Source organism: Callospermophilus lateralis, chromosome X, assembly GCF_048772815.1.
Source record: "Callospermophilus lateralis isolate mCalLat2 chromosome X, mCalLat2.hap1, whole genome shotgun sequence".
Classification (NCBI taxonomy): domain Eukaryota; kingdom Metazoa; phylum Chordata; class Mammalia; order Rodentia; family Sciuridae; genus Callospermophilus; species Callospermophilus lateralis.
In genome coordinates, this window is record NC_135325.1 from 90,020,697 (window position 1) to 90,035,806 (window position 15,110).

Consider the following 15,110-nt stretch of genomic DNA (forward strand, 5'->3'; position numbering starts at 1 on the left):
CAGTTCTTTATTTTATCAAGGATCAAAAACAACATTTACATTGTTTAGGGACTTTTTTAATGTTGAATATTTATTCATTTACAAAATTAAGCTTTCTCCCTAATATAGCATGTACAAAACAGCAAACAGCAACTGTTAGAGCTAATACACAATCCTATAAATTGTTAAATTTCCTATCTGGTTAAAACATTTGTTGGTGACTAATCTGTAGTTACAGCTTTAAAATATTTTTATTAATCATAAGATGAAATTTTCATATAATCTTATAAACATCAATAATTATATCAGTTGTTCATCAATATCCATTATCTAAATCATGAAATTATTTGCACTATAAAAACAAAAGTTTGATTACATGTTTGTTTTCTAACTCTAGGTTATATACTTGAATGTATATTTTCATTATTACCTTTGTAATATCTCTGGGTAGTAGTGCTTTCAAATCTTAAAGTAAAATCATAGTGATTTTTTTAAATAAAATTCTTCCCAGATTTATCCATTAAAATATACTCAAGCTTTGTATAAAGTTTGCTGGCTACTGAAACATGTGCTACTCAGATAGCCTCCTGATTTTATATATCTGGACTGATAAATAGGTTGTTGATCAGTAGATATTTTATAGCTACATTTCCAAATCACTTTGTCTTCATTTTCCAGAATTTACGTCTGTTTCTTGTGCCAGTACTATGCTGTTTTAATTTCCAAAGCCATAAAACTAGCCTTGATTATCTTTTTAATTTAATTTTTTTGATTAACATGTAATAATTTTGCACATATTAGTGGTGTGCACTGTGACATTTCAACACATATATTCTGCATGCACTGATCAAATTGGGATAATTGGATTTTCTCTCTCCTTGTCATTTCTTTATGTTTGGAGACTTCAAACTCCTCTCTTCTAGTTATTCTTAACACACACACACACACACACACACACACACACACACACTAGGTTATTGTAAACTATAGTATCACACTCTACTGTGAAACACCAGGATAGATACCTTCTATCTGAGTTGAGTTTTGGTACTCATTATCCAGTCTTCCTTTATTCCCTCTCCTTCCTATCCTCCCCAGCCTCTAGTAATCACTGTTCTACGTTCAGATTGATTTTTTAAGTTCCTTTATATGAAAGAGAACATGGAATATTTGTCTCTCTGTGTCTTAACCTTGATATCAGATGTCCTCCAGTTTAGTTCTTCAAGATGTTTCCCTTTATATATCCTTACATGTTTTAGAATCCCTTTGTCTAAAATGCTTTTCGAGAGTGGTTTTGATCTTATTTATTCATTAGCCTCCCCTATATCCCTCTAATTTCAAAACAGAGACCAGTAGCATGTTTATGGCTACTCCCTCTAGTGAGAATTTGACTCTGAAGCACCAGGAGATTGTGGGAAATTTCATTCTACATTTCCCACCCAGGTACCAGCAGGTATCAACTAATTTAAGGTAAGAAAAACAAGCCCTGCACCCTCAAGTTTCAAACACATTGTGCTAGCCTATTTCAGCTACCAAAAGTTACATTAATTTTTCCTTTTCCTTAGTAGAGTTCCTCTCCTTAGAGCCTAGAGTCCTTCTGCCTTAGAGCCAAGCCTTATCTTCAATCTGTGCCCAGAATTAGCAAATGCCCAAGGGAAGAAAAAGATGCCTCTATCAGCTCACTCTCTGAAATTTTAGAACAGTTTGTCTTTGTTTTCATACCTTAATGATATCCTTAAATCTATTAGTTTTGCAATTTACCACTGGGAATGTTTTTTAGTTATTTCAGGAGCACTCACATCCTATTTGAAAGTGGAAGTCCAGAAATCATTTTATAGGCACAGTCTTGACCCTCTCATCCATCTTGGCTGTATCACAGGTGAATGGTTAATGAGTATTTGGCCTGTTCAGTAGGTCAGGTGAAGGGCAGATAAAATCCCTGTCATGAGATGATGAGGATTCCATAGGGGACTGATCCAGCTTTCTCTGTTCCCCTGCCTTAGTCAAACTCAACTTAGAATTCAGTTTGCTTCTAGGGATGGCAAGTAAGATTAACATTCTCAGTTATCTTCCTGTTTAGGAGAATGAGATGTCAGGTCTGGCCCTACCAAGTTGCTACTGCAGGTACCTTATTTGTACCCTCTGATATAGGACTTCAGAAGTTAGACCTGGAACAACAACATGGCGGCAGGCGTGGAGAGATCAAGTCTCTGACCTCTTCAGCTGCGCGGGCATAGGGAGTCGTAAACTGTCTAAATGCTGTTTGCTCAGGATCACTAGGCAATGCTGAGCTGACGTGGATCTGGGGCGAATAGTCTGGGGCTCTCAGAACACACACCGAGCCTGGATCGGCTGCATTCAAGCTCCGGTTCGCCTGCTTCTCGCAGACAAACCACTGTGACTCAGTACTAAACGATCCCGCTGAAACAACTGCTCGGCCCTTCTGAACTGCAGAGGTAAAAGCCAACCGAGCCTTCATAGGCAGTGGCCACAGGATTGAAACGGGGCTTGGGAGAGACAGTCAGGACCCACCCGTTGCATTGGTCACCCAGCAAAGGGAACGAACTGTCGCCATCTACATGGGATACCACCATGGCAGAGAACTGACGCCACCAAAATGCGGCGGAGGAGATTGAAACCAGTGGCGACAGGTGTGTAATCCCTAGACTTCCCTCTCTACACAGCGGGGAAAACTTAAGGGCCCCTCCCAGCTCTCCCGTAAGGGCCCCTCCCAGCTCTCCCGTGAGCGCGATAGCCAGACCCAGGGAATCAGGAGTGGCGCGGGACTCACGGCGCGGAACTCCCTGCTACTGCTCCCACCAGTGCTGACAACTGAGGTCTCTTGCACCAGCTACCAGGGGCGTGGCTACCGGAGGGCAAGCAAATTCGCTGGGGGTTCTCAGCCCCAAGCTCTACAAACTTAGGGTCTGAGGGAATGGCAAACAGGGAGAGTGTGCCCAGTCGTTCAAGAAAATAGGGCTCCCGGGAACAGCAGACCTGGCATGTAGCCAGTATTGTGGTGAGCGTCACCAGTGAGCGGGGTCTGGCTTGAGGAAAAGTGGGGAAGTGACTAGACACAAGAGAAGGCCCTAGGCACTCAGGATTGGAGACCCACCCAGTCTGGGAGGAAGAGCTGCTGCACAGTGACTGGTTCCCGCATATTGAGAGGAGAAGCTTGACCCAGTGGGCACAGCTCCACCTACTGGAAGAGAAGTTAATCAAACTCTAAGACTGCATTTATTAATTTTTTTTTTAATTTGGTTTTTTTTTCTTTTCATTTTCATTTTTTTGTTGTTGTTTTCTAACTTTTTAAATTTTTTAAATTTTTTTCTAAATTTTTTATTTTATTATTATTTTTTAATTTTAGTTTTAATTTTTATTATTATTATTTTTTAAAATTTTTTTCTTTTTTATTTTCTATTTTTTTCTTTTGTCTTTTCATTTCTTTTCAAATTTCTTATTCCCCCTTCCTTGAATTCTACCTGCTTAGTCTCATTCTCTTTAGTGACTTCTTCCCTTCCCTTCTAATATCTTTCCTCCCAAGCATCAAATAAATTTATAAGAATAAACAGTAACTCAGCAGTCAAACAGAACAAGAAGTAACATGAGCAGCATGAAAAAGCAAGGAAGAAAAGGAGTACAAAAAATGCAGGAGGAATATTCAGGAGGACCTAAATATTCAGGAGGACCTAGAGTCATCAGAAAAATGGTCAAATAAAGAACTTACACAGATGGAATGGAACCTTAAAGAGGATATGAGACAGCAAATTCAAACAGTGAAAGAACTCATTGAAAATGAATTACATAAACAGATAAAAGAAGAAGTTAAGCATCTTTATCAGGAGATAGAGATTATAAAAAAATCAAACAATAATTCTAGAAATGAAGGAAACTATAAACCAAATTAAAAACTCAAATGAGAGTATCACTAACAGAGTGGAGCAAGTAGAAGCCAGAATGTCAGATAATGAAGACAAAATATATCATCTTGAAAAGAGTCTAGCCAACTTAGAAAGGCTGGTAAAAAATCATGAGAAAAGCATCCAAGAGATATGGGATAACATAAAAAAACCAAACTTACGAGTCATTGGGATAGAGGAAGGTATAGAGATTCAAACCAAGGGAATGAGTAACCTGCTGAATGAAATTCTTACAGAAAACTTTCCAGAAATAAAAAAGGAAACAGATATACAAATTGTAGATGCATACAGGACACCGAGCACACAAAATCACAGTAGACCAACACCATGACACATTGTTATGAAGATATCCAATATACAGAACAAAGAGAAAATATTAAAAGCTACAAGAGAAAGGAGGCAGATTACATTCAGGGGGTAAACCAATAAGGTTAACAACGGATTTTTCATCACAGATGCTGAAAGCGAGAAGATCCTGGAACAACGTATTTCAAACACTGAAAGACAATGGATGCCAACCAAGAATTCTGTATCCAGCAAAATTAAGCTTCAGGTACAACAACGAAATAAAAATCTTTCATGATAAACAAAAGCTAAAAGAATTTGCAGCCAGAAAACCAGCATTGCAAAGCATCTTGAGCAAAACACTACACGAGGAAGAAATGAAAAACAATAACCAAAACCATCAGTGGGAAGTGCCTTGGTAAAGACAGAGGGCGGGGGGAAAGCTAAACATGGAGAAACAAACTAAATTAAAAAAAAAAGATAAATAATCAAACATGGCTGGAAGTACAAACCATATATCAATAGTAACTCTAAACATTAATGGCTTATACTCTCCAATAAAGCGACATAGGCTGGTAACATGGATTAAAAAAACAAATCCAACAATATGCTGCCTCCAGGAGACACATCTGATTGGAAAAGACATACACAGGCTGAAGGGGAAAGGTTGGGAAAAAATATACCACGCACACAGTCCTCGTAAGCAAGCAGGGGTGGCCATCCTCATATCAAATAAAATTGACTTCAAGACTAAGTTAATCAAAAGGGATAAGGAAGGACATTATATACCGTTAAAAGGAACCATTCACCAACAAGACATAACAATTATCAATATTTATGCACCAAATAATGGTGCTGTGACGTTCATAAAACAAATTCTCCTCAAGTTCAAGAATCAAATAGACCACAACACAATAATTATGGGTGACTTCAACACATCTCTCTCACCATTGGACAGATCCTCCAAACAAAAGTTGAATAAAGAAACTATAGAACTCAATATCACAATCAATAACCTAGATTTACCTGACCTATATAGAATATATCAACCATCATCAAGTGGTTATACTTTTTTCTCAGCAGCACGTGGATCCTTCTCAAAAACAGACCATATATTATGCCATAGGGCAAACCTCAGTAAATATAAAGGGGTGGAGATAATACCATGCATTTTATCTGATCATAATGGAATGAAACTGGAAATCAATGATAGAAGAAGGAAGGAAAAATCCTACATCACATGGAAAATGAACAATATGTTACTGAATGATCAATGGGTTACAGAAGACATAAAGGAGGAAATAAATTCTTAGAGATAAATGAAAATACAGACACAACATATCAGAATCTATGGGACACAATGAAAGCAGTTTTAAGAGGGAAATTCATCACCTGGAGGTCATTCCTCAAAGAAAGGAAAAACCAACAAATAAATGAGCTCACACTTCATCTCAAAGCCCTAGAAAAGGAAGAGCAAAACAACAGCAAATGTAGCAGAAGGCAAGAAATAATTAAATCAGAGCGGAAATCAACGAAATTGAAACAAAAGAAACTATTGAAAAAATTAACAAAACTAAAAGTTGGTTCTTTGAAAAAATAAACAAAATCTACAGACCCTTAGCCATGCTAACGAAGAGAAGAAGAGAGAGAACTCAAATTACTAACATATGGGATGAAAAAGGCAATATCACAACAGATGCTACAGAAATACAGAAGACAATTAGAAATTATTTTGAAAACCTATATTCCAATAAATTAGAAGATAGTGAAGACATCGATAAATTTCTTAAGTCATATGATTTGCCCAGACTGAGTCAGGAGGATACACACAATTTGAACAGACCAATATTAATGGATGAAATAGAAGAAGCAATCAAAAGACTACCAACCAAGAAAAGCCCAGGACCGGATGGGTATACAATGGAGTTTTACAAAACCTTTAAAGAAGAATTAATACCAATACTTTTCAAGTTATTTCAGGAAATAGAAAAAGAGGGAGCTCTTCCAAATTCATTCTATGAGGCCAACATCACCCTGATTCCGAAACCAGACAAAGACACCTCAAAGAAAGAAAACTACAGACCAATATCTCTAATGAACCTAGATGCAAAAATCCTCAATAAAATTCTGGCGAATCGGATACAAAGGCACATCAAAAAAATTGTGCACCATGATCAAGTAGGATTCATCCCTGGGATGCAAGGATGGTTCAAAATACAGAAATCAATAAATGTTATTCACCACATTAATAGACTTCAAGATAAGAACCATATGATCATCTCGATAGACGCAGAAAAAGCATTCGACAAAGTACAGCATCCGTTTATGTTCAAAACATTAGAAAAACTAGGGATAACAGGAACTTACCTCGACATTGTAAAAGCTATCTATGCTAAGCCTCAGGATAGCATCATTCTGAATGGAGAAAAATTGAAGGCATTCCCTCTAAAATCTTGAACAAGACAGGGATGTCCTCTATCACCACTTCTATTCAATATAGTTCTCGAAACACTGGCCAGAGCAATTAGACAGACGAAAGAAATTAAAGGCATAAAAATAGGAAAAGAAGAACTTAAATTATCACTGTTTGCGGATGACATGATTCTATACCTAGAAGACACAAAAGGGTCTACAAAAAAACTACTAGAACTAATAAATGAATTCAGCAAAGTGGCAGGATATAAAATCAACACACATAAATCAAAGGCATTTCTGTACATCAGCGACAAAACTTCTGAAATGGAAATGAGGAAAAACACTTCATTCACAATATCCTCAAAAAAAATTAAAATACTTGGGAATCAACCTAACAAAAGAGGTGAAAGATTTATACAATGAAAACTACAGAACCCTAAAAAGAGAAGTAGAAGAAAATCTTAGAAGATGGAAAAATATACCCTGTTCATGGATAGGCAGAACTAACATCATCAAAATGGTGATATTACCAAAAGTTCTCTATAGGTTTAATGCAATGCCAATCAAAATCCCAATGGCATTTCTTGTTGAAATAGATAAAGCAATCATGAAATTCATATGGAAAAATAAAAGACCCAGAATAGCAAAAGCAATTCTAAGCAGGAAGTGTGAATCAAGCGATATAGCGATACCAGACTTCAAACTATACTACAGAGCAATAGTAACAAAAACAGCATGGTACTGGTACCAAAACAGGCGGGTGGACCAATGGTACAGAATAGAGGACACAGAGACCAATCCACAAAATTACAACTATCTTATATTTGATAAAGGGGCTAAAAGCATGCAATGGAGGAAGGATAGCATCTTCAACAAATGGTGTTGGGAAAACTGGAAATCCATATGCAACAAAATGAAACTGAATTCCCTTCTCTCGCCATGCAAAATGTTAACTCAAAGTGGATCAAGGAGCTTGATATAAAATCAGAGACTCTGCATCTGATAGAAAAAAAAGTTGGCTCCGATCTACATATTGTGGGGTCGGGCTCCAAATTCCTTAATAGGACACCCATAGCACAAGAGTTAATAACAAGAATCAACAAATGGGACTTACTTAAACTGAAAAGTTTTTTCTCAGCTAGAGAAACAATAAGAGAGGTAAATAGGGAGCCTACATCATGGGAACAAATTTTTACTCCCCACACTTCAGATAGAGCCCTAATATCCAGAGTATACAAAGAACTCAAAAAATTAGACAATAAGAAAACAAATAACCCAATCAACAAATGGGCCAAGGACCTGAACAGACACTTCTCAGAGGAGGACATACAGTCAATCAACAAGTACATGAAAAAATGCTCACCATCTCTAGCAGTCAGAGAAATGCAAATCAAAACCACCCTAAGATATCATCTCACTCCAGTAAGATTGGCAGCCATTAGGAAGTCAAACAACAATAAGTGCTGGTGAGGATGTGGGGAAAAGGGTACTCTTGTACATTGCTGGTGGGACTACAAATTGGTGCGTCCAATTTGGAAACCAGTATGGAGATTCCTGGGAAAGCTGGGAATGGAACCACCATTTGACCCAGCTATTGCCCTTCTCAGACTATTCCCTGAAGACCTTAAAAGAGCGTACTACAGGGATACTGCCACATCGATGTTCATAGCAGCACAATTCACAATAGCTAGACGTGGAACCAACCCAGATGCCCTTCAATAGATGAATGGATTAAAAAAATGTGGCATTTATACACCATGGAGTATTACGCAGCACTAAAAAATCACAAAATCATGGAATTTGCAGGGAAATGGATGGCACTAGAGCAGATTATGCTTAGTGAGCTAGCCAATCCCTAAAAAATAAATACCAAATGTCTTCTTTGATATAATGAGAGCAACTAAGAACAGAGCAGGGAGGAAGAGCACAAAGAAAAGATTAACATTAAACAGAGACATGAGGTGGGAGGGAAAGGGAGAGAAAAGAGAAATTGCATGGAAATGGAGGGAGACCCTCATTGCTATACAAAATTACATATAAGAGGTTGTGAGGGGAATGGGAAAATAAACAAGGAGAGAAATGAATTACAGTAGATGGGGTAGAGAGAGAAGATGGGAGGGGAGGGGAGGGGGGATAGCAGAGGATAGGAAAGGTAGCAGAATACAACAGTTACTAATAGGGCATTATGTAAAATTGTGGATGTGTAACCGATGTGATTCTGTAATCTGTATTTGGGGTAAAAATGGGAGTTCATAACCCACTTGAATATAATGTATGAAATATGATATGTCAAGAGCTTTGTAATGTTTTGAACAACCAATAAAAAAAAAAAGAAAAAAAAAAGAAGTTAGACCTGGGTTGACTTCCAGCTATGCATCTTTACTTACCATGTGCAAGTTACTTAATCCCTCTGATCCTCAATTTTTCCATCCACAACTTCATAGTTATTTTATTATGAATATTAAATATACTAATATATAAAAACGAGTTTCATAATCCTTGATAATATTTTCCATTAAAATGAACATACATTATAGTAACTAATTAGGGGTATGTCTTCTCATTTGATATATATATATATATTTTTGAGGTTGGGGATTGTGCTTGGTTACTCTTTTTGGGGGTAGTAAAAATTATATAAGGAAATGCATGAATCTTAAGAGTGCCAGCTAATGATTTTTGACAAATGCATATTCCTGTGTAACCTACAATTATATCTAAAATATGATTATTAATCACTCTAGGATGTTCTCTTATGTCTCTACATCTCCTAGATGTAAACACTATTCATGTTTTTTGCACCATAGATTATTTTGTATTTTATATAGCTGTTTTGATACCAGGTATTGAACTCAGGGGCACTTGACCACTGAGCCACATCTCCAGCCCTTTTTTTGGTATTTTATTTAGAGACAGGTTCTCACTGAGTTGTTTAATGCCTCACTGAGTTGCTGAGGCAGGCTTTGAACCTGGGATCCTCCTGTCTTCTGGGATTACAGGTGTATGCCACCTTGTCTGGCCCTTTCTTTTTATTGATGATTAGTGTTACATTGTATAAATATACCACTGTTTTTTTCCCCTTCCCAATTTGTTGGAAACCAGTTGGGTGTTTTACTTAAAGTTCTATAACCATCCTTGTAAAAATCTCTTTGTAAATTTTCATTTCTCTTGTGTAAATACCTACAAGTGGAATTGCTGGGCTATAGGTGCATGCTTAGCTTTTTTTTTTTTTTTTTAAGAATCCAACAGGTGTTTTCCTAAAGAGGTATACCATTTTATACTTACACCACGAGTGTGTGAGAGTTCTGGCTGACCTAAATGTTTGTCAACATTTGGTATTGTCGGTCTTTGATTTTAGTTAGTTTAGTGAGTACATTGTGGTATCTTATTGTGATATTAGTTTGTATTTCCCTATGACTAATTATACTAAGTACATTTTCATGTTGTTGTTAGCCATTCGTTTTTATTTCTTTGTGAAATGTCTGTTTAAGTCTTTCCCCATTTTTCAAATTGGATTGTTATAATTTTATTGTTTAGTTGTAGGGATTCTTTATATATTCTGGATAAAAGATTTTTTTTGCCAGATATATGCTTTGTGAATATTTTCCTTCTGTTTATGCTTTTCCTGCTCATTTTATTAACTGTGAATTCTGATGGGCTAGCTCATTATTTCACTCACTGCTATCCCCATGTATGGCTGAAGCTTGATGGTATTTATTGAATGAATGAGTTAAAGGTTGTTCTTCTCTCCCTCCCTTCCTTGTCTTATTTCAGGGTACTCACTAATTATCTACTATGTAGTAGGCAATTTTCTGTGCCTTGGGTATAGAGCACAAAACAAAACAGACAAGATTCCTAATCTCATGGCACTTACATTTTAATCTATCTATGTGAGGGTAGGGTGAGAGGCAGAAAAGCAAATAAACAAGAAAATAAGAGCTAGCCTTAGTGTCATAATACAAAAATTGAGTATATATTTCTTGGAAGATGGTAGGATTTTGGACAAAAACATTGGAATGCTCTGACAGAATTTATGCTAATTGGAAATAATTTACAGCTGAGTGGTCAAACTAGGCTCTGTGCAGACCAGTTAAACTCCATGTGCAAATTATAGACCATCTGGCTGATCATTTACTGTACTATAGTAAACATCGAAAGAGCATAGTGAGATGAAGGTGAAGCCTTTGCCTTTCTAGGACCCACTCTGGTCATAACTTCTGGAAATTGGGTAATAACAGACTTGGCAGTATCCTAAAGGAGTGAGATGGATGATTTCTACCTAAGACTCTCTGCTAGGAAAAGCCTGACTGAGGCTGGAGAAAGAAAATCAACCCAATTTACAGGACTAGTATACCAAATTTTAACATATAGATATGCTGAAGGAAAAAGTGGCCACAGATATACAGCCACACTGATCAGCCATAGGCTGGAGATATATGCTTTCAGAACTGGAAAATTATGAACTGGACTATTACAGGAAAAACAATTTGGTGAATGGAGATATGAAAAGAAATAATTTAACTATTTATGTAGGACACACATCAGCTCATCATAATGTAAAGACAGAATTATCTATTTGTAATGAGAGAGGAGACAATCTTCCCCCCCACCCCCCAAAAAATAATGTAGACCACACAACCTTGGATTCTAGCTCAGCTTCCTTTCAGTTCAATGTAATGGGTAAGACAAACCTCAGTTCAATTTAATGGGTTAAGAGAACCTTAGAGCATATGGACATAAATGTACTAGGTAAGTTGAGGAGAAGTAGTGAAAAATACTGTGAACCAAACAAGTGAGCAGGCAATATGAGATATGTTATATTGCCAAACATTTATTGCATCTTCAACAAAATCATTTTTTTAAGAGTGAGAGAGAGAGAGAGAGAGAGAGAGAGAGAGAGAGAGGGAGAGAGAATTTTTAAATATTTATTTCTTAGTTCTCGGCAAACACAACATCTTTGTATGTGGTGCTGAGGATCGAACCCGGGCCGCACGCATGCCAGGCAAGCGCGCTACCACTTGAGCCACAGCCCCAGCCCCCAACAAAATCATTTAAAGAGGAATGGGAGTGATAAGGCAGACAGACACAGAAGGTAGATTTTATTGGGCCAATCCCTAGATCTTTAAATAAAGAGTGTTGCCTGGACTGGGGGATATAGCTCAGTTGGCAGAGTGATTGCCTCACATGCACAAGGCTTTGGGTTCAATCCCCAGCATGACACACACACACACACACACACACACACACACATACACACACAGAGTATTGCCTTACAGAAGTATATGCTTGCTGTGGGAGAGGGAGTATGCAGAGTCTACCAGACATATAGATGAAAATAGTGCAATCATGGCTTTAGACAAAGTTGGAAGAATTAACTGCTAGATATGGAAGATAGGCAGTAATGGGAAACAACAAAAAACTAACGTTATACCTTCAGTTCTCCGAAATTTCACAAAAGACAGAGAATATGGGAATTTCATTTACCATGCACTCCCCACTAGGATGCAGGGCAACTGGAAATTTTAATGAATGTATAATTAAAAATACAGAAAATACTTAGTAGCTCCAAATATAAATAGCAATGATGCAAAGGTGCGAATAAAGACAGAGTTAATTGAAAGACCCTGAGTGGATGTATCTTTCCTCAACAGAGATACTCAGGAGAGAGAGACAAAGTACCTATGCTCACTTTATTTTCAAATCCACTAAGAAGACATTAAAAACCATGAGAAATTCCATGGGCAAAGAAGTAGTAGATAGTCTTTAGATTATCACAAAAGGAGAACAATATCTAGAGATCCTCTTTTAACCCTCTGGATAACTCTTGATAAGAGTATCCTGTAGCTAGGACCTATAGGATGGATAAAGTGTCAATCATACTAATTTTTATATTTCTCTTTTTTATTAGATCTGATTTGCTGCTTTTTTAAATCTTGCCTGTGACTATCTATCTGGCGGTCATTATATCAGCAGTTCACTACTGGTACAAACAAGAGTACAATAAATACATTTTGTTGGAGATTTCATCAACATTATCAAAACATCCTGTGGTACTATTGACTTCATTCTATACTTGACCACCATCAGAATCATATCAATATCCTAATTTATCATCTAAGCAAACCAGAGAACTATTACTAGCCCCACAGGATTCGTTGTCATCGAGAGTCCATTTGCTACAGTTTTTAGTAATATTTTATCTGTTAAGAAGAGCATGGAGTCTGAGTCAATTCCTATACTAGTTGGTGGACTTGTTGAGTGTCTAGCCCAGTTAATAAGAATAGCTGAAGAGCTCTTACTATCTATTTCACAAGAACAACAAGTTCCTTGTGAAGAACGAAATGATAGAACAGAACAGATTGGTTCAGATGCATCTCCTCCTGAAGAACCTTTACTACCAGATCTTGGTGATCTCTCTGACTTGGAATCAATACTTTCACTACAAGAAGATGAAGACCTAATCCTTGATATAGATCAAGCCATGATAGATGTAGATGAGCTATGTGAAGATGTACTCTCTGATATAAACAATGGTTGAAGAAGTGAATAACACCCAGTTTGCCCTCACCAACATGTGAGAACTGATCACTGATCTTTTTTTTTTCCCCCCAATATATCCTGATTTTTCTGGACATTAGCAATATTTTTCTCCTAGTTCTGCATATTTTTATTATTAAGACCTTATAGAACAAGTAAGATTTGGTTTCCTTCCAGAAGGAAAAGACTGATCTCATCTTTGTTTTTCGTCAAAAATCTTTGACTTTAGCAGTATGGTTTTTCATTTACTTGCATTTGTTCTATTAGGCTTCTTGATGATAAGAGCAAATAATAACAAAGAAGAGAATCTCTTCAACCTAACAATGGACTGAAGCACATATCAATTATCTCACATCTTGGGACCCGATTTTATTGTTCTACAATTAATGGAAATGAAAAGGGGAATATCCCCTAGGATAGTATTTCAATTAGATTATAATTGTTTATTGTCATTATGACTATTGGTCAAAACAGTTTTGTTGTTTAATAGTTTTAAACTAATAAAGTTTTCATTCACAAATCAAAGAACCTGTGGTCATCTTAAATTACCTGGTAGTGAATTTCAAGGTTACTAATCTAGCATGAACAAACCCCATATACCAGAAGGTAGTAGCATATAATCAGAGAGAATGTTGTACCAAGAGTCTGAAGTTCTACTTTTGGCTTGTCAGATGATCTGTAACAAATCTCTGAACATAGCCCTTTGTCATTTGTAAAATAAGAACTGTAACAATTTTTGGCTTACCTTCAATGCTACTAAGGAACAAATCAAACAATATCGTTTCAAAGTCTGGTGTGTCTGACAATGGGATGGATTATATGAAATCAGAATTTATTAGGAGTATCTGAAAAATGTATGCATAAGAATGCCTGAAAAGTCTATTTGGCATGCAAATATCATCCAATAGTTTTACATCTGTACAGAGATTAGCACTTCCTTATTCTACATCATGTCAAAGTTACAGTTTGGAATCAGCTTTTGTTTCATTCTTTGGAACTTATTTTTTTCACTAAATTAAATTCTTTTGGGGAGTCTATTTCAATTCTAGTAGGAATAATAATGAGGATAAAACAATGGTGAAAAATCCCTTCATGAAATAATAAATTATATTCCATTTAAGGCTAAGATTTTGTTCCTGAGGGGGTTATATAACTCTGAACATTATTAACCCACCATGATCCAACTAGATTTTTTAAATTATTTTTCAATAAAGGGATTCTACTCCCTCCAGTCCACATTTAAAGGTTGTTTTTTCTTCTGTCCATATAAATACTCAGAAAACTTAAAAACCAACCAACTAAACAAACAACAGAAAAATCTCTAATAAAAGTAAATATAGCTCCTGTTTCCTCAAATTATTTGGGAGTTATTTTTACTGACATATACAAATATCCATTGGTTTCAAATGTCCCATTTCTTAAGGGTAATAAAGAATGCTTGAAGGCTGATAGACCCAACCTGATCTTTTCTTAAAATTGGGAGCAATCTCGCCACAAAGCCATGAAAAGATAATTTTGGCTTTACTATAAATTACTGCAAATTCTGAACCTGCTTGGAATGCCTGCCCGTGCCTTGAACTCACCCATGCCTAGCTCTCTGACCAGATAGCAGCCCTCTCTGAAACTTTAGTGACACCTCATAAATATTGGCCTTCCCTGGCCAGACAATGACCCTCTCTGAGGCTCCAATGGTCCTCATAAATTCTGATGTTGGGGCCAGCAAAAAATGTAAACTACCATTAGTGTGATGCTCGTCAGAGTTCTGTTACCTGTAACCCCGCTTTGTGTAACGTTCTGGGCTATAAAGTTGGGCTGCAGGAAAGCTGCTGTGCTGTCTTGTTCCCACCGTTTTGGGAGGGAGAGGCAGCCCGGCCGGTCGAAATAATAAGCTTGCTTTAATTTGATTTTAATTGGGGTCAGTGGTCTTTTCTTGCGTCCTGGTCTAACAAAGGCAATCACCATTATACCCCTGAA

General features: G+C 36.8%; 2 protein-coding genes across 2 annotated transcripts in view; one reads left to right on the forward strand and one right to left on the reverse strand.

Annotated features, from left to right (window-relative positions):
- The window catches only part of Trpc5 (transient receptor potential cation channel subfamily C member 5), a 140,039-nt gene that overhangs the window by 88,736 nt on the left and 36,193 nt on the right, over positions 1-15,110 (reverse strand). The window lies entirely within an intron of this gene.
- Positions 12,814-13,137, forward strand: Trpc5os (TRPC5 opposite strand). Its single transcript, XM_077107495.1, has one exon. The coding sequence runs from the start codon at positions 12,814-12,816 to the stop codon at positions 13,135-13,137; it is 324 nt and encodes a 107-aa protein (XP_076963610.1).

Coding starts and splice junctions, on each gene's coding strand:
- Trpc5os (XM_077107495.1), top strand. CDS start 12,814: ATGGAGTCTGAGTCAATTCCTATACTAGTTGGTGGACTTGTTGAGTGT.